This window comes from Brachypodium distachyon, chromosome 1 (genome assembly GCF_000005505.3).
Source record: "Brachypodium distachyon strain Bd21 chromosome 1, Brachypodium_distachyon_v3.0, whole genome shotgun sequence".
NCBI lineage: Eukaryota > Viridiplantae > Streptophyta > Magnoliopsida > Poales > Poaceae > Brachypodium > Brachypodium distachyon.
The window spans coordinates 69,950,784-69,968,947 of record NC_016131.3 but is presented as its reverse complement, the minus strand read 5'-3'; the positions used below and the strand labels follow the sequence as shown (position 1 = coordinate 69,968,947).

At 43.6% G+C, this 18,164-nt stretch overlaps 2 protein-coding genes across 3 annotated transcripts; both read right to left on the bottom strand.

Moving 5' to 3' along the window:
* Positions 1-582: 582 nt before the first annotated feature.
* On the bottom strand, positions 583-8,096 carry LOC100845729 (calmodulin-binding transcription activator 1). 2 transcript variants are annotated; one of them, XM_003558569.4, is made up of 13 exons: positions 7,827-8,096; positions 7,004-7,123; positions 6,679-6,794; positions 6,459-6,547; positions 6,233-6,275; positions 5,656-5,806; positions 5,425-5,544; positions 5,010-5,341; positions 3,974-4,345; positions 3,152-3,843; positions 2,501-3,077; positions 1,402-1,743; positions 583-969 (listed from the first exon to the last, which is right to left on the bottom strand). In XM_003558569.4, exons 1-13 carry the CDS (start codon positions 7,864-7,866, stop codon positions 859-861), a joined length of 3,105 nt encoding a protein of 1,034 aa, XP_003558617.1. In that variant the 5' UTR covers positions 7,867-8,096; the 3' UTR covers positions 583-858. The 2 variants fall into 2 exon arrangements, with proteins under 2 accessions (XP_003558617.1, XP_010229054.1); XM_010230752.3 differs by lacking the exons at positions 7,004-7,123; positions 7,827-8,096 and having other exon boundaries at positions 5,425-5,573; positions 6,679-6,698.
* Positions 8,097-10,036: 1,940 nt separating this feature from the next.
* On the bottom strand, positions 10,037-17,184 carry LOC100845431 (probable mitochondrial adenine nucleotide transporter BTL3). Its single transcript, XM_003558568.4, has 4 exons — positions 16,377-17,184; positions 11,572-11,875; positions 11,030-11,497; positions 10,037-10,435 (listed from the first exon to the last, which is right to left on the bottom strand). Exons 1-4 carry the CDS (start codon positions 16,790-16,792, stop codon positions 10,367-10,369), a joined length of 1,257 nt encoding a protein of 418 aa, XP_003558616.1. The 5' UTR covers positions 16,793-17,184; the 3' UTR covers positions 10,037-10,366.
* Between the last annotated feature and the right edge of the window lie 980 nt (positions 17,185-18,164).

Here is an 18,164-nt window from a genome sequence, read left to right as displayed (position 1 = left end):
GTATTGCTAGCTGGAGGCTTGTGACCGCGCGTTGATTCTTTCCAGGGGTGGTTTTGGGTTGGGAAAGCAAGATGATTGTAACGGCATCCATATTCGCGCTCAGACGGTCAGACCATTCGCTTCGCATTCTTCTGTACGAATCTGTGTGGCCTGAAAGCGCCAGCGGATCGCTTTCGCGAGGGGACGTGTAAACGGCTCTAGGAAGGCTATCATTTTTATTAGGGTGACACGTACCTGCTGCTCGTTCTTCTACCTGTTTGGTAACTTCTAGCTGAGCTGCCAAAAAGCATCTTCGGTATTTCTATCTTGGCGTCTGGGGACCCAAGAGCCGTGCCTAATCATAGTTCTTAGACGTGCGACCAGGTGAGTTTCGGCTCAAGCAAGCAAGCGAGATAACATGCGACACTCTCACTGATCGCAGCGTGAAAACAACAGCACTGCGGTAATGTTCGTGCACTTCAGCGCGGTAATATCTGCATCTGTTTATGGATGATGCTACATGCAAACATGTCAATTGTCAAACATCAATGAACACTGCTGCAGTTTTCCTTTCTCGGCTGGAACTAAGGTTCACACGGGGCAAAAGTGTAACATGAAAACTTCGTCAAATGTCATGCACATTCAGTTTTAGTTACAGAAAACTACAGAGCACTTCCAATGAAATTCATCATTTAGGTAGGTATAGTTCCCTCGAGATATACTGTACAAAGAGCTAGAGCTAGATAGTAAAAAAATCCAGAAAACTCACAACCATAACGGATGGTACTTTAGCAATACGATTAGGGACTATCAATCTGGTAAGGCTAACAAACAAAGCAGGGAGGTAATTTACAAGAACATGCACCGGTTTGTTAGTTCCTAGAAATAGCCAGGCATTGGCGTGTCATCATCCCAGAGTTCTTGGAATTCACTCATCAAAAAGCCTTCATCCATCTCAGTGGACTCCTCGAGCATATTTTCTTGCATAGGCTGTCACATTAATAAGCAGCAAAGAATTGAGTAAGCCCACCATTAGGAAAAACAGTTGTCCATGTTTTTTTGTCAGCCGTCAACTCTCACCGGAGTATAGATTTCATCCCTCAACTCTAAAACCAGACAAATCACATTCCCAACTATTAAACCAGGCAGATCACATCCCACTTACTATTTCTAATTGGGTTTTTAATGACATGGCTTTGACCTTGATGTCACCCAATACCTCTTTGGAATAGTTCCAGGGGTGTAATCTGTCCAGTTTTGATATTTGATGGCATGATTTGCCCGGATTTAGAGTTGAGGGGAAATATCTATACTCTGACGAGAGTTCAGAAGGGTGAAAAATGGACTTTCCCTTAAAAAAATGCCTAAGTCAGCTTAAAACATCAATATTGCTGCCGAAAGAATGGGAAAACGTAACACTACCTGTGATTCCTGCATTTTTGTTACAACAGTCAGAATCCTCTGATATTGGTCCCGAGCATCGGGGTACTGAACCATGGACTTCACTCTAGCAAGAGCTCTCTGCAGTCTTTCTTCAGTTTGCTTCCTTCCTTCTTGCAAGAAACTATAATCATCCTCACCAGGTTTATTTGGGATCACATCGACGGCGCTGCTACTAGTACTATCTGGTGCACCTTCTGTGGACCGAAACCCACGCAACCCAGCCCCTCGTCGCCTCCAGCGCAATATAACCTTCTCCACTATCCCAACCGACCAAATTATTTTGCGATAATGCTTTCTCACTTGGTGACCCCGCACATGAGCCTAGCCAGTACACAATAACAAGGTTAATCATAATAATAGCATCAATAATAAGAGATACTGGAGTGACAAAGTACGATAGCTGTTAGAATGGCATGGTGTCTATCCTGCAGAATTGCCACTACATGATTGAGAGATGCATGTTTATTAGAAATGCAGGTTTACTAAAATTGCAATAGAAAAAAAAGGGTTAATTGGATCTATGCCACTCTCTATTCCACCGGTTGGAAATATACCATTACAAAAACTTGACTTGGAGAAATGCCACTCTAACTTTCTTATACCTCTAACTATGCCATTCTGTCCACTTAAGACCAATTACTGTTCATAAAATACATGTATTTCAGCGTGTACAGCAGAACCTGCCTCCAGTTTTTCTAGGGTTCGTTAGGGTCAGGATAGAGGAGCGCGTGGGGGATAATAAGAGGAAGAGGAATAGAATTGTTTGACTTGAGATGAAAAAAAAACTGTTCATATAGAGCTATGTATATACGTATTTAGACAGTATACGTGATGGTATTGGACAAAATGGCATTGTTAGAGGTATAAGAAAGTTAGAGTGGCATTTCTCCAAATCAAGTTTTTGTAATGGCATGTCTCCAACCGGTGGAAATTATAATGGCATAGATCCAATTAACCCCAAAGAATCTGTCTTCTTGAACATATTGCAGCAAGGTAAATACATAGGTATTAATCTGGAGCTTTCAGAACTGTAATACAAAAAACATGGAATTATTATTCATACGATCAACATCCCTACCTGGATCTGGACGACTCGCCGTCTAAGAAGCAGAAATTCCTTTCTTCCCTTCCATCCACGAAATTTGTTTTGTATTCGAGTTGCAGCTGCATGCTTGGGATCGAACTGCCCTGGTTTGGATGTTTTATAAGACAAGAGTGACAGGGCACGCTCATCTGATATCACACCACTGTCATCTTCATACTGAACTGCTTGCTTTCGCTGGAAGGACTGCACCCTGAAAACTTGATATATCCGAGCAGCAGCTTGGGCAGCATTCCGCACAGCACCTAGTGAATCTCCCATCGATCCAGTCTGAAGACCTTCACGCGCCAATGGCGAGACACTTCTTTCACTAACATCACCAATACCAGGTAGACCAGATATTTCTGATGCATTGCTACCCATGGCCTCCTTTAGATTGAGGGTCTGAAGATGGCATGTTAAAGAAGACTCTGCCAGGTAACCAGAAATACCCTTGTGTCCATTGGATGACGCAAGATCAGCTGGTGTGCTTCCTGAAGGGAAATCAGGACTTGGATCTGTCAAAGCTCCAGGAGCCGCACCTAGTGCTATAAGTGCAACAACTGTCCGCTCTCTGCAGAACAAGCCAATCAAGTTCAGTACACATAAGATGTGCAAATAAAAAAATATCACCCTCTGAAAACTTACCTGCCACAAAATGCAGCCCAGTGGAGTGCAGTCCAACCACGAGCATCTCTGAAATTTATATTTACACCAGCAGTTATTGTTGGTCTTATAGCCCAATCATATCCAAGAGCAGCTGCCAGATGAAGCACACCTTGCCCCTCCTTATCTAACACACCGGGACCCTTGCCACCATCTCCAGCTTTATGGAGAAGCCAGATATGCAGCTTGTCCCTGATGCAGTTTTCAAGGAACTGATCCTGCTTATCTTCAATGACAAGTTCATTATCACCAGCCAACTTTAGCAACTCAGACCACGAATCATTGTTTTTCATCAATAAGTTTATCTTCCTGTTCAAATCAATCAACTCTTTTGTGTTGTTAGATAGAGTTGCATGGAATTCATCTGGTCCCAAAGACAATAATTTATCAAGACGCATCTGGAGATATGTTTTGTTTCTAGCACCATGTAAACTCGGAGCATCCATGTATTGGGAATTACTTGGTCGATATTCAAACTCTCGTACTTCACTGCAGGCCAACCTGTTGGAACAAGTCACATAAAAAGGGACCCTACCAGTTTTCTGTGAGGGAGAATAACACCCAAGAGTCCCGTCTGCTAAAATCTCTGCTGGAACTTCAATTTCTCCAAACATACATGACCACTTGAATCTTATAACTTCATCAGGCTTCAAGAATTTACCGGTAACAAGAATCTGCAGAACAAACACCAAAAAAATTGTAAGCAGTTAAAGAAACTAATTCACTCTGAGCCACCATGACAGTCTTATGACACTCATAGGACACTCAACCTTATTAGCATGAAAATAAGTTTAGAAGACATACCCTAGTCTTTGCACCTGCATATGCCCAGCTTGGAGAAAAATCAATTATACTAAACAGCTGGTCTTGTGCGAGCATTGGGCCCAGAGTAAACTGATCCAACTGATCGTGGCTTGATGCTCCAATGATATTGTCAGCATCTTCGCTGTTCCAGTATTCAGAACTGGGCTTAATTTGGGAATCATCTACATCAGCAAGTTCTTTGGTCATCCATCTAGTAAAACTATCACTCTTCTTAAAGCTGTCCTTTAGGATATCAGAAAGATTGGATGATTGAGTTTTCAGGAGAGGATAATTAATGGCTTCCTCCAAAAATCCATTGATCTGTTGGAAACTGTCCACTGTAGCAAATGAACCACCAATAGCACTTGGAAGCTGAAATTCAGTAGCTTCACGGGTAAGTGCCATAAACAAATTGAAGCCGCACAATAATAATAGTAGTAGCATGAAACTCGAGCAGATGCAATTAATCGCAGTGTGCAAAAAAATCTACAACAAAAGATCTGCTGGGATCGCAAGAACCAGTAAGAGAAAAACTAGTTCTCTCTATGGAAAACAAAAAAAAATAGAAATTTTCTTCTAAGTAATGTAGTACAAACTACAAAGCAATACTACTAAAGTATGTTCAAAGAAAATAAATCTATGCCACCCAGAGGGCCACCAATTTAAGAGTTGGAAACTTTAATTTGTATAAAGTGGATAATACCAAGATAACTGAAAGCTTGGAAAAACAAACACGTTAGACCTGGCTACACTCTATGCTCTATTTCATGTAACGCACAATGTGGCATTATTGTACTTCCAGTCTGGTACTTTCTTATAGAGAAATTGTGTTCCTGGTTAAATTTTGAGAAGAACCACGCTACATTACAAAATCAGTGCTTAGTTAGATTACTTTGTGCAAAACTGACAGACACTAAATTCTTGTATAAGGGGATAACATCGACAATTCGACATATATGGCTAGGATTTTTACTATCAGAGAAGCTAAACTGTTATATATAGATATATATTGCCATACAGAAATGTGTCATGATACCTGCCATAGTGGTTCTGCGTCCGTGTCTGCATGAGAATTATCCTTGATACCCAGCCCATTGCTATACACTTCATCAAATGTGAAAGATTCAATTCCAGGGACTTCTGTGAAAGGAGACTGCTCAGGAGGAACATGAGTTCCGTATGGAGGCATTTGATGGATCCCTTTATCTGGTTTGGTCATTTCATTCCATGATGACAGATCAAACTGACCATTAGGTCCATTGAACGGAATTCCATGACCTGATTCGTTTGGAACCACGGGTAAATTATCTTGATCATAAGAATAGAAGCCCGTATTAGTTGCTGTAGCCTGTAATCCTTGATGATTACCTAAACATTAGTAGCAAATGAAGAGTTATCAATCCATTCAACTTAGGTTCATAACCAGAATAAAAATATACAGTGCCACATACCTACAGATGATGCAGGAACATAAGAGCTGTAAAAAGAAGCATCAATTATGGGTCCAGCTCCATTTTCATGCTGCTGCATCCCAGAGATAGAGTGGTATCCGGCTCCTCCCGAATAAATATCTGTTGCACCGAATTTTGCTTTAGATACGCTGTGCATAATTGGAATAGTATCAGTGAAGCTATTTCAGTGGACTTTATGCAGAACAGAAGAAGATGGCCGGACAATTCTACCTGATTCTGTTTCCTCGTATTCAGAGGCTTGTCCGCTAAGTGAGCTTTCACCATCTGTAGTTTGTGAAGGCAACTGGCTTAAAGGGCTATCCACACGGGCTCCCTGGAGCATATTATCATGTTCCCTAGTACGAGAACTTGATTTCCCAGCCTGATGGTCAACACCAAATATAAGAGAGGAAAAAGAAACTTTAAACGACTAATTGCAAGAAAAAGAGCTTTTCTTCACAACACATCTGTCCATAATGACGTCAATTCCCCGTCATAGGTTCCATTACGGTATAGAATGTAGCAACTAGGATGCTTCATGTTTGATGTTGTATATAGAATGTAGCAACTAGCAACTAGGAAGCTTCATGTTTGATTGTAATGGAAGCAATGTCTTAACATGAAGCTTCCTAGTCGCTACAAGGTTGTACTCCCTCCGTCCTGAAATAAGTGACGTGGATTTGTATAGATTCTTATACAAATCCACGTCACTTATTTTAGGACATAGGGAGTATATAGAATGGCCAAATCCAGATATAAGATGAACAAGTAGCTAACTACATTGCAGAAATAGAAGAAATAGGTGTACCTTGACTTCAAGATAATGTACAAGGACGATGTGCATGAAATCCCTGCAGAGCAGAAGATAGGACTGTTTAAATATCAATGCATTGTAGAATTTGTAAGTCCCCATGCATGCATGTAGACTCCATACAGGCTTACACAATGCACATGCCATGAGTTGTTCAGCGCATGCAAATTATGCAATATTACAGAAGCAGAATGGAATGGGTCACCATATAAATTGTACTTACTCCTCCAACATCCAGTAACTCCTCCTCTGGAAGTTTATGTTCTCTTCCCCATGAGCATAGTAGCAGTGAAGCACATCGATGCTTCCAGACTAAATTTAATGATTTATACAGAATTATCAGTTATTTTTCCTTCATAAGCAAATAATACAGGGTGTACAGGAACCCTTAGAAGAACGCGGCATGATATCAGAAATAATTACTAATATTCAACTTTACTTACTTTTAACCTTTCATGTGCTTCTTTGACAGTCTTTCCATCCTTTTTCTTCCTCCAATTATGGCCATCTTTCCTAAAATATCTCAATACCTTCCGATCAAACAAGAACAGCGAACCACCTAATACAAGAGATACGAATATTTGTGAGATACAACTGCACCGCGAACTGATTATTAAGAGACACTTTATCAGCTCCCATGCATGTTTACTTGCAGATGTAGGGTCCAAACACATGCCATTACAGTGTGGGGATAGTAAAATTGAATGTTCAAAAGTCCTAGAAAAATAACATCAATTTACAGACAGTGTTCAACAGTAGAAGTCATACTTGCAGGCCTGTTTGGTGGTTCTGGAGCTATACGGAAATTTCCGTAATTCTTAAGTATTTCGCAAATCTCAGCAGGGCGTAACCATCGATGTTGAGCCTCCTTCAGTATCTGCTCAATGTCTGTTCAGGAGCCATTGAAATGTAGAGTTAGGCAATCATCGTTAAAAAAAAGTATTTAAAGACGTTTGAATGAAAATTTCAACATTGTTGCTTCCCAATCTTCACAAATGAAACATGTACCATGGCCAAAATTAACTTGCACGGTATAATTTCATATTTCAAGTTCATGTGGACACATCACTAGAATATAGATTTCTCCAAAAATAAACTAACGATTAGAAGGTACGACTTGAACACCTAGAAAACGCAGGATACTGGCAGAAATCCATTCATCTCCAGACCACTGAAACCCCAAAAGTCCCCAATTATTTCGAGTAGCTGGTACAGCTTCCGATGGTTCCACTCCCAGGACACTTGCGCGTGAAATCTCCACTCTACATCGCGGCAGCCACCAAACGGCTAAATTCGCACACGACTCCGCCGCAGAAACACAAAATTCTCGCGAATTACTACGCACCAAACAAATACGCGGCCTCAAAAATCACCGGGCGAACGCAACGCACCAACTTCCAGTCCCACCAGGTTCCACGCTACAAACTCCGATTCCCACACGCAACGCAGGCGTGGAGGGACACAAATCAAAATCCAAACAAAGAACGAGGCGTTGACCAGAGCCGGCCAGCCGCAGCGGTCAGGCGGATCAGAACGAACGAAACCCGAAAAAAAATCCAAGGCAGGCCCTATGGAGTCCGGTCGCACTCACCCAGCTGCGGCGCGATCGCGTAGCGCCGCCCCTCGGCCATCGCAGAGCCCCGCCGCCTCGTCAACGACCGGGCACCGCCGCGAATTCACCGGACCCCCGATCGAGCAGACTCCACCCCGAAGAGGTTCCCTCCCCGGGCGATTCAGGCGAATTTTTCGTAGGGTTTTGGGAGATTCCGTCCCAGGGGGTGCAGTGCAGAGGGAGAGTCGAGAGATGGCAGGTGGTGATGGTTTTTTAGCCGACGGAATCGGCCAAGCAAGGAAAGAGGGAGACAGCTGGGGCAGCCACTAGCGTTGTCTAAAGAAGGGTGGCTGGAAATGTCCGTTATGCCCCTTTGCGTTAACCGGGGAGATCGACTGCGGTGTGGAGCCGTGACGATGGGACGGACGATCTTGGCCTTCCGTTTCGGTTGGTGGTACGGCGCGGCCGCGGGGACGTGTGGTAGGTGAAGGCGCCGAGCAAGCCGCGTCCGCCGGCGCCTCAGCTAATCTGTCAGCGTCGCGAGCTGCACAATAGTATACTCCACTCCGGTCGTGTCGTATTTGTGTCCCTTTGCTAGAGGCCTCTGCTGCATATTGCACGTGCAAAGCGAGTACCCATGGCAGTAGCTCGTTGAATGCGACACGTATAGCCGGGTCCGAGGAAGATTCGTGATGCAGGGGATCCGCGGCTTGTCGACCGATTCGGGGGAGCGCTTCGTTCGGGGAGGGCCGCGTCGCGCGGGCGGGCGCATGCTCTCAATCCTTGGAGGGTAGCGGGGAAGCGAAAGGACATCGCACCGTCTCTTTCGGTCTCTCGGGCCCGTGTCCGCCCCCACCGCAGTCTCCTTCCGCCGTCCTGCTTACATTTCATCGTCCCTGATCATCTCCTCACAGCGCAAACTGATGCTGATGCTGATGCTATACTGCTCCGTTCAAGGCGGAAAAGCATAATTAACCGGATAATCTTCACCGAGGCAGCAAGACACGACGTCCCGGTCACCGATCGGTATGCCTGCCTGCCTGTCGTCAGAGACTTTGGGTCGCGGTTTGGCACACGCGCGCATGATTGCAAATTTGCAGCCACTAAGCGTCACCCAGCTTTCCCGGCGATCGCGTCTTTAACAAAACTAGCATAAGGGGAAAAAGGTGATTAGGCGTCATCCGACAGTAGGCTAGTAGTATATCCATCGATCCAGTCCTGCGACGTCTTATTGCAGCTAGTGGCTTTGCACCTAACCACTGAACAACCTCAGCTTTACAGCTCAAGCATGCTTAAACCGCTTTGATGCAGATTCACACGTTTTGATAATCACTGATCAGAAGTTCAGAACGTTAGTTCCCGGAGGCATATGCAGACCACGGATACACCCAAATCCAACGGCCGTCGATTTCGTCAAATGTTGAAGATGCAGAGAAGCAGGTGGCTCAGGCTGACTCCTCAGGACCAAGTTCCTGCAAACTAGTCACGGACACAGGCAAGGTGTGCAATCTGTTCGCCACTCACCAGGCAAAACCAAACCAATCAGCTACAGCTTTTGGATTGTTCACCCAGATGGCTTGGGAAGGTGAAGCATCCGTGGGAATGGGTCTAGCTTGAATGAAGCAGCCGTAGTGGCCATGCCGACGCTGCCCAACCGTGTGATGTGCGACGTTCTGCCGTCGGGATCGGAGGAACTGCAGACAGTACCCCCGCTCCCTACCCCCACGCCCAACAATGCACCACGCATGATTCCAATCAGAATCCTGTTTATGATTAAGCGCCAAGTTTACATGTCGCACATGTGACCTGTAGGTATCCTTCAACTGTGCATCACGAGAAAACCTGTCCGCAAGAATGTTAACGACCTCGAGAATCGGAGCTCAGGATGTCTATCCCAACTTGCTGCCAGTGCACCGTGCACGACTGCACGGTGAACAGAGCATCGGAGCAGAACAATGGTACCGAGTACCGACACAATTACCAAAATAGCTGTAAATATACAGTTCTTGGCATTAAGTTGAACCAACGGACGTCTCCAAATAAGAAAACAAAAAACTTGCGTAAGACGTCTGCAAAAGGGTCTGGAGGCAAACATATCTTCTGAAGACCCTGTAGCAAACAAACAAAAACCATTTTGAATTGCAAGCAATGCAACCATATACTCCTCCGTCCGGAAATAAGTGACTGAATTTGTATAATAATCTATACAAATCCACGTCACTTATTTTGGGACGAACCGACGGAGGGAGTATCAAAAATTGAAAATTGAGAACTTGTTAACTGAAATTTCAAGGGCAAGTTGCCCCACAAGTTTTCACTCAGGCACAAGCTCAATCTGCTATAGATGAGCGATTCACTTGGAGGTGTGGAAGACCTCGTGTACAAGGAGGTAATACTGCGGTGCAAGGCTTCAAATGAATAACGCTTTGGCCAAACCGAAGCTACACTCACAATCTCTAAAGATTTCGTGAAGTATGCCTACCGGAAAAATGATAAATGCTGATTGCTTGCACTTTTATCAAGGCGATGTCAGCTAAGTCCCGTGAACTTGCTACATGAGCTCAAGAATTAGTCTGCACTCATTCCACTTTCAGGACTATCTTCATCAACTCGTATACAAAATAGCTGATAGATGCCGACGGCAGAACCTGAAGAAGAGGAGAAATAATCAGTTAGATCAGACAATCTGAAACAAATTAGCACCCACCTTTGAATAATACAAACACTCAGATCAACCTGCCTAGGCACAACGCTACGGTCGATTGCCTCTTTTATAGGAAAATCAGCACTAGGGCTGTTCAAACACGGTTTCAACTTAAGCTGTGAACCCATGGTTGAGTTTTTGTACTCCCTCTGATCCATAACAAGTGTCTGAGATTTAGTACAACTTTGTATAAGTTAGTACAAAATCTGAGACACTTATTATGGATCAGAGGGAGTACTAATCTAGCAGCTAGGGTTAAAATCAATAAAACAAAATGAACTACCAGTGTGGTTGCCAGTTTCCACAGTTTGTACTGCACCTGTCTTTGCACACCCCTAATCATGACTACTGCAAGACTACTACAAGAATGATATCATTATCTATCAAATAATCCCCCTGAGATCTCCCCAGTTTGCGTAGGACACCATGAGTTGAGGCTCAAACCTGATCGTAAAATGTGCGAATCAAATGGAATGCTTTCATACAGGTAGCCTTAAACCTTTGTGCAAGTGGATTCTCTTCTGGAAGAAAAATGTACCTGTAACAAGCTCGGGATCAAGCCAACATAAAGTGCCGGTACTCCACCTTGATCAACAATCTTAAGGCAAGTTGCAAGTGCATTCATCTTCGTTGCTTTGACTTGCAACTGTAGCTGCCTCCTAACTACTTCAAAAGGGTATGTAGCGGCTTCGGCACAGCAACCAGCAATAGCCCCATAGAGTAAGGTCCTAACAGTACCCAATTCAAGCTGGTCTAATGCATTTGCACCTTGACCTTGTTGCTTCATCATTGATATCCTCTTCTTTCCTTCTGGGGAATGCAGATAAGCCATCTTCAATATGTCATACACTCCATAGAATACAGCACCAGAGGGCGCCATGCTAATAAGTGAAGGCACTAATCCCTTGTACAGCGAGAAAATTCCTTCAGTCTGGATCATGTGGCGGGCAACCCCAATAACCCCACCTAAAGCTTCACCACCAGGTGCTACCATCTTTGTCCTAATCTGAAATCAACAGCTTAATCAGAACCAGCGAAAAGTGATGTAGTTCAGAACCTAATCTTCTAAAGTACACATACCGTATCCATGGGTATGCACATTATCGTGGCTGTAACGCCAGCAGAAGCACCAGCAATAAACCTCTCAAAGTTTGTAGTTTCTTCATTACCGGACCATTTGAGCAGTTGCTTTCTGTAACTGTCATATGCATAGAAATTAACTGCCTTAAACGGAGCAGTACGGAGGATGTTGACAAAATTCCCTTTCCAAAAGCCTTTCAACCCTTGTGTTGATGCAATCACTTGGATAAGCTCAAATAGATTCCTCTGCTCACCACGAACTATATACTCCAACTTTAACCTCTCAAGAGGAGCAACAACTGTTCTGCAAGATATATAAAAATTAGGGAAAAAATGTTTAAGTAGGAGAAATGGAAACATAGGCCCATTCTGCATATACTTATCACAGTTTGAGTTACTGATACTGGCTGAATCCTGGGTTTCGTCCTGTTGGCAGTAACAGGCCAGAAACCAGTGAGGTCATGGAACATCAGATTTATTTTTCAGATTGCCTTTTATTTGTATTTCTTTTGAAGTCTATACATCTTAGCATGAGAAAACAATTACCTACATAGAATCCCTTGCAATTGAGCAGTTTTGAAAATGCAGGAATAGAAAAGAATGCATGATTGCAATACCATGAATCATACAGCATCAAATACTACAAGAGTTTGCACCAAAAAGTGTTTGATTGCACCACAGGAAAAACATAGGAATATTTCCAATAGGTTGAGTCATCTGAAACTTTTCTATGAAATACATAGTGCAAAGGAATCTGTAGGGGAAAAAAATTATGGGCTGTAACACAAATCAAACAGCCAGAAGAGGAAAAGTTCCAAAGAATACAACTCCGACTAGATATAGCAACCCAGGTGGGATACAGGTAAGGCTTAGATACAGGTTACATGGAGTTAGCTAATTTGCAAAGGGATCTTGAAAATACAAGTAAACAATCGGTGCTTAGAAAACTGATGCAAATGGTCAGAACTTTCATATCAAGACAGTTAGGCTTAAAAGGCGAGCACTCTACCATTGAGTTAGCAACCCAGATAGAAAAGGATCTTAGATACGATCAAAATAAAAAATAAATAGAATTACACCGAGCTCTTGCCAAAAAGCAGCATTCCAAATGGATGATGTTCCTATCAACCATGAGCCAATAACAATGCAACAAACCACAAATCAAAACTATTACAAATAAATGGAAGCAGCTAAGGTTGAACCCACTGAGCACAAAGCCAACCAAATTCGTGCAAATTAAAGCACAATTGGGACCATCAACAGTATGAGATAAAATGGTATGATAGAAAGTGAAACATAACCAGTTCTTTCACCGGAACATGTCATATCAACGAAATAACTCAGAATCCTAGTTTGTGGATAGAGGTCCCGGTCTTTCTTCGACCCAAAACATGACAGATGGCAGAGTCCAATTAGATCAAATCAAACACCTAAAACAAGTGGAAAATAGAGATCGGATGCTCCAAAGAGGCAAACGATGAAAACTAAAGACGCCAAATTTAACAACTAGGTGATTATTTTTAAAGTTTTCAAGAAATTTACAACAGTACTGAAGTATACAATATACTCCCAGGAGAAGGGCATTTATGCAAGACCATGACCCATTAGGGCAGAAAAGCAAAGTAGAAGTTCCTCTAGAATCTCAAGTAGTGGGGTCATGACCCATTTGTGCAACCTTGATCTTAACCAAAGAGATATTGATATATTAGATTTTCTATTTCCAAGATCTCTATTCTTTTGGCTGTGATTTGGAGCAGATCCAGTTTCCCCATGGTGGATGATGGAACAGGGGCATGTGCCACAATACAGAACTGTAGTCACCTTCAGGCCCCCAGTGTAAAATACACTGCCTAACTACATAGCCCGTGTATTCACACAAACATATCCTGTCCAAATGCTACTGACGTAGTAACCTCCAATTCCCTAAACCTTGCCATTTTGGACATCAACGCTGTCTACAAAGCACAACAATGAACACAATTTTCTGCTTCAATGTATTTATTAAACCGACAGTATTTACAATATATTACCAAAGTGTTTTTTAAAGAAATTTTTTACCTATATGATTATCATGTATCTCATTTAAATAATCAGGATGCTGACGTACTAGAAATTTCAAAAGTTTGACTTCAGATATGCCCCTAAGCAACAAGCTATAGAGAGCTAAAGGGAGTACTGAATAATTGTTAAGTCAGAAGGTCAATTTCAATCAAATCAAATCAGCTACATCTAAAGGTCGATCTCTATTAACTCAAAGCGACACTAACTACTCTACCGCCAGACTGCCCCTTCGCTCCCGAGCCCTTCCTCCCAGCGCCGCCTTTGGAGGTACAGAAGCTTCTCCCCTCCTAATCCTTCTCCTTCCATCCCTCTCCAGACTCCCCCAAGCCCCAGCCCAAGCCCTGTTTCGTTGCCCTCCCTTCCTGGGCTCCTTACCTTTTCATCAGCCAGCACAAAACAGCATGCTTACCGTCACTCGCTCTTAAACTTTTCCTTAATCTCCCTGCAGAGTACTCCATGCTCACACTTCCTCTTACAATGTGTGCTTTCACAACCAATTTCTCTGTAGGAACATACGCTACTTTTATTCTTTGGAGGATCAGGAGTTTCACCTACAGAATGTACAAATCAGTTAAGGGTATTGAGGATGGTGAGGTTCTGCGGGTCATTTTATTTCCTTTTAGGATGTGATTGCATTACTCTGCCCCCAAGTCTTCACTGAAATGTCAAAACTGTTGGGACTGTTTTGCTATTTGGTTCTATCTTGTTAGGCAAGCCCAGAGAAAACACTGATGATTTGGGAATTTTTCTTCTTATTCAAAATTTTCATGTCACAGTTTCCTTTCAATTTCATTCTTGGCCTCCTCATTACCAATAGGTGCAAAACTATTCGATTTACAAACTACCACGCATAAACCTATATTATTCTGTTGTGAAGCAGGCTGATATCACTACCTCAGGCTGAAATGCAGTCTGAAATAGTCGTTGTTCAGACAAAGGTGAGGTGCCCTTCCTATTTACTCATGTGGTTATGCTCTTCGAGCTCTGAACCATGGTTTGTCAGTCCCAGCAGATTATGTACACTCCAGATTTAGCTGCTAGACTATTAGTAACCAGACATGCTTATGTGTTGCCAATTGTGGATCAGGCTGTACAGGGGGTGATGTGCTAATAATTACTCCCTCTGATCCATAATACGTGTCTCAGATTTAGTACAAAGTTAGTACTGTACAAAGTTGTACTAAATCTGAGACACTTATTATGGATCGGAGGGAGTAAATTTTTACTTCACCTTGATTTGATGTGATACTAGCATTTCCATTCTATTTAGTAGCTAACATTAGCAGTGCAATCTTTTTCAGCAACTACCACAATATACATCCTAATTTGAGTTTAGCAGTTGGCACAAACGTTTTGCTTTCTTTGTGGCTTCCACATCGAACTCTTAGATCTTATTATAACTTGGTGGTTGTATCCCAAACTTTTCTAACATGAACGTGCTTCCCTTTAATCACTGCTTCAATAGTTGCAGTATCAGTTCATTAACACTTAGCAATCATAGGAAATATGTGCCAATCATGTTATCAACCTGCCATAATTCCCGTGTAGGATGGTCTATATATGTGGACATGTGGGAGTAAGTAGGGAATATGAGGCCATATTATAATCATAGTCAATATTTTAGGATTTGGCCTAATTACAATGCTCCTGTGTGCCTTGATATTCAAGTGCAGTTTATTATTGCCTTTTTGACATATATGTTTCCTTTACCCTGCAGCAAGTAAGCTCATGTTATGTTGAGATGCATAATGTTTACCATTAACAAGAAGGTTGTTTTATTGGTACATGCTGCGGTTGGTTCGATTCTGTTTCAGATGTCACCTCCGCTGAAGCTAGGGGCGCGACAGCAAGGTTTGCTTGCGGCAGCTCAAGTTGGCTCCAGCAGGGTTTGCTTCCGCAGCTCAAATTGGATGCAACATAATTTTACTCAACTTTGATGTTTATATTATGTTTAGCCACATTAGGAGTTACCGATGCACATTTTATTAATACATGAGAAGTTATTACTTTGTCATTTATCTAAGAAAGCATGGACCGAAATTTAATGGCAAATAATTCAATGCTAAAACTTGCATTGTTCATGCATTTCTGAATTTTGTTATGTCCTTTCCACCGGCTCCGCAAAGAGCATCTACCCTCCTAGTAAAATGATGCACAAGTGCCCAACTTATGCATGGTCTATCACAAAACCCTGAGCAATAGGACACTGGAAGGCTAACATCTCAATCATATGCTAACATTTAGCATACCCCTTAACCTGAGCCCACAACACACAGCTTGGCTAATTCATCAGTATCTGACACTCATGACTCATGTTTGTTCCTCCCAGAGTCCTATGGCGCTTAAATGGAAGTAATGAACCTGAATCAAATAAAACAGTCTTTCGTGCCGCTCAAAACCTCGTATCAACAATGTAGTAGACATACTGTAGACCACGACCTTACTTGAACAGGATCTGTTCTATAGGATCGTACTGCAACAATGTAGTAGACCGGCAATTGCTGATCCCAGCAAAAGCTCAATTCATTCCCCGAGAGCAAACAGCATTACACAAACAGTAAGTTTCAGATCGATTTAATTGCATCGGAGAGGTAGCATGGTGTTTTTCAGCTTGTCCGTCCAAACAACGCAACTTCAAATGCAGTGGATTTTCAGCAATCATACTTCGGAATGAGAAAGTGATCATATGTTCATAACTAACATCACCAGTCCCAACCAAATGAAAAGGCACAAAGCGGCTATACCTCGAGACCATGGCAGCGACGGCTCCCGCCCAGAGATGCTTCGTCGTGTTCATGGCGCCCGCTCCAGAACGAGCCTCCTTCTTCGCCAACTTCCCATCCTCATCCACTACCACCTCCTCGTCCCTCCTCCCCGCAATCAACCCATCCGCCTCCTCCGCTCCGCCCTTCTCCTCCCCGCTCGCGAGCAGCCCCACCGGGGCCGACACGAGCCCCCTGCCCCCCTTGACCGAAATCGTCATCGAGAGGAACCCCGGAGACGTCCCCCGCCGCCGCCGCCGAGGCACTCCGAACGACGCCGAGCAGCCGGGCATCGCCGCGAGGAGCGCGCCGTGCGCCGCCGCGTCGCCACCGTCGAGGAACAGCCCCCCGGCCGCCCCTTCGCCAGCGTAAGGCAGCCACATCTCCAGCCACGACATGGCGGCGGGTCGAAGACGTACACGCTCCCGACGGACGCTATAGGCAGCTGCTAGGGTTTGCGAGGCGAAGCATCGGTTTTATCGACAGGGTAACGGTGGCCTGAATCCAACAATCACAAACACCTTCGCTTCGATCCGGCACCGGAAGCGCGGCAACTGGCTGGGTGGCGATGAAGCAGATGCGGAGTGGGGGGATTTTATTCTTGTTCTTGCGAGTTGCGATTTGCTTGGCAGCCGCGGGTAGAGGAAATTGCCTCCTTGGATCTTACCGCCCGATTTGTTGGCAGGAGGCCAAGGAAACAGCAGGAACAAGGCTTGCACAAGGCGGGGATTTTTAATATTTTTCGGATAGCATTTTTCTATCGCGCTTTCTCTTCTTCGTTTTTTGACCATTCGTTTAAGTGGAGGCTAGCTAACGGCGCAAGAGTACGTTCTCTTCTCCCCCACGACGTGCGTATCAAAACGACGAAGAACTTGTCGGATAAAGATGCTCCGTGGAGATTTTGGTTTGCATCACAGCAGAAAATTCTGCCTGCATCGAGTGCATGCTCGGTCGTACGAATCCTGCAAAGAGGATGAATGGCGCTTGGCCTGGATAATCGTGGGCTCGTATATTCTGCGATCCTCAACAGGAATCAGCGAAGAATCCCAAGTGGCCCGAATGCTCTCCTTGGCTCGTGGCATGACAAGCCGACGTGGCGTCTGCGGGATCCACGAATCATATGGTGCCAGCATTGCCTAACTGAGAGCCCGAGACATCAGACAAGTTCTGCATCGGTTTTGGATCGGGTCATCGTATATTTTTTCCGTCCAACGAAAGATGTCTAATTTGATCAAATTTGAATGCAACTATATACTAAGTCATGTCTGAATACATTTAAATTTTGACAAAATTAAGACATCTTTTATTGGACGGAGGAAATAGAACTTTTTTCTTCTTTTTGAAAGACACCAGTTGCAAACACCACCACACGTGCTCACTCATACGTGAACGTCTTGAGATTGACGAACTCACCATTGATGCTGCCGACAGGTATATCACCCGCGACTGAAAAGATAATTCGTCTAAAGTCGTAATACGCTCCACTCAACATGTACAGGCAACCAAAACCGCTTCTCCTGATTCTTTAGCTCTCAGTTCTCCGTATGTTGATGTGGGAGTAAATAGGGTGTGCCACATACATAAGATTATGCCGTCAAAACATATCTTATCTTGATACTATATCTTTGCTTTCTAATAGGAACGGAATATTATGCTTTAGCCCTCATAAACGATTATGTATACAAATGGCCATAGCTTAGCGACACATAGTCTCTAACGAGAGCATTGGGTTTTTACTTGTCTTCTAATCCGACCAGATTTTTTTATTTT

What these genes read in the sequence shown, in the direction of transcription:
- LOC100845431 (XM_003558568.4), bottom strand. Translation starts at nt 16,792, where the DNA reads ATGTCGTGGCTGGAGATGTGGCTGCCTTACGCTGGCGAAGGGGCGGCC. An exon ending in GTCGCTGCCATGGTCTCGAG is followed by an intron (nt 11,876 to 16,376) that starts GTATAGCCGCTT and finishes TATATCTTGCAG; the next exon opens with AACAGTTGTTGCTCCTCTTG. An exon ending in TGATCCCGAGCTTGTTACAG is followed by an intron (nt 10,436 to 11,029) that starts GTACATTTTTCT and finishes CCTCTTCTTCAG; the next exon opens with GTTCTGCCGTCGGCATCTAT.
- LOC100845729 (XM_003558569.4), bottom strand. Translation starts at nt 7,866, where the DNA reads ATGGCCGAGGGGCGGCGCTACGCGATCGCGCCGCAGCTGG. An exon ending in ACCACCAAACAGGCCTGCAA is followed by an intron (nt 6,795 to 7,003) that starts GTATGACTTCTA and finishes CTCTTGTATTAG; the next exon opens with GTGGTTCGCTGTTCTTGTTT. An exon ending in TACATTATCTTGAAGTCAAG is followed by an intron (nt 5,807 to 6,232) that starts GTACACCTATTT and finishes GTTGACCATCAG; the next exon opens with GCTGGGAAATCAAGTTCTCG.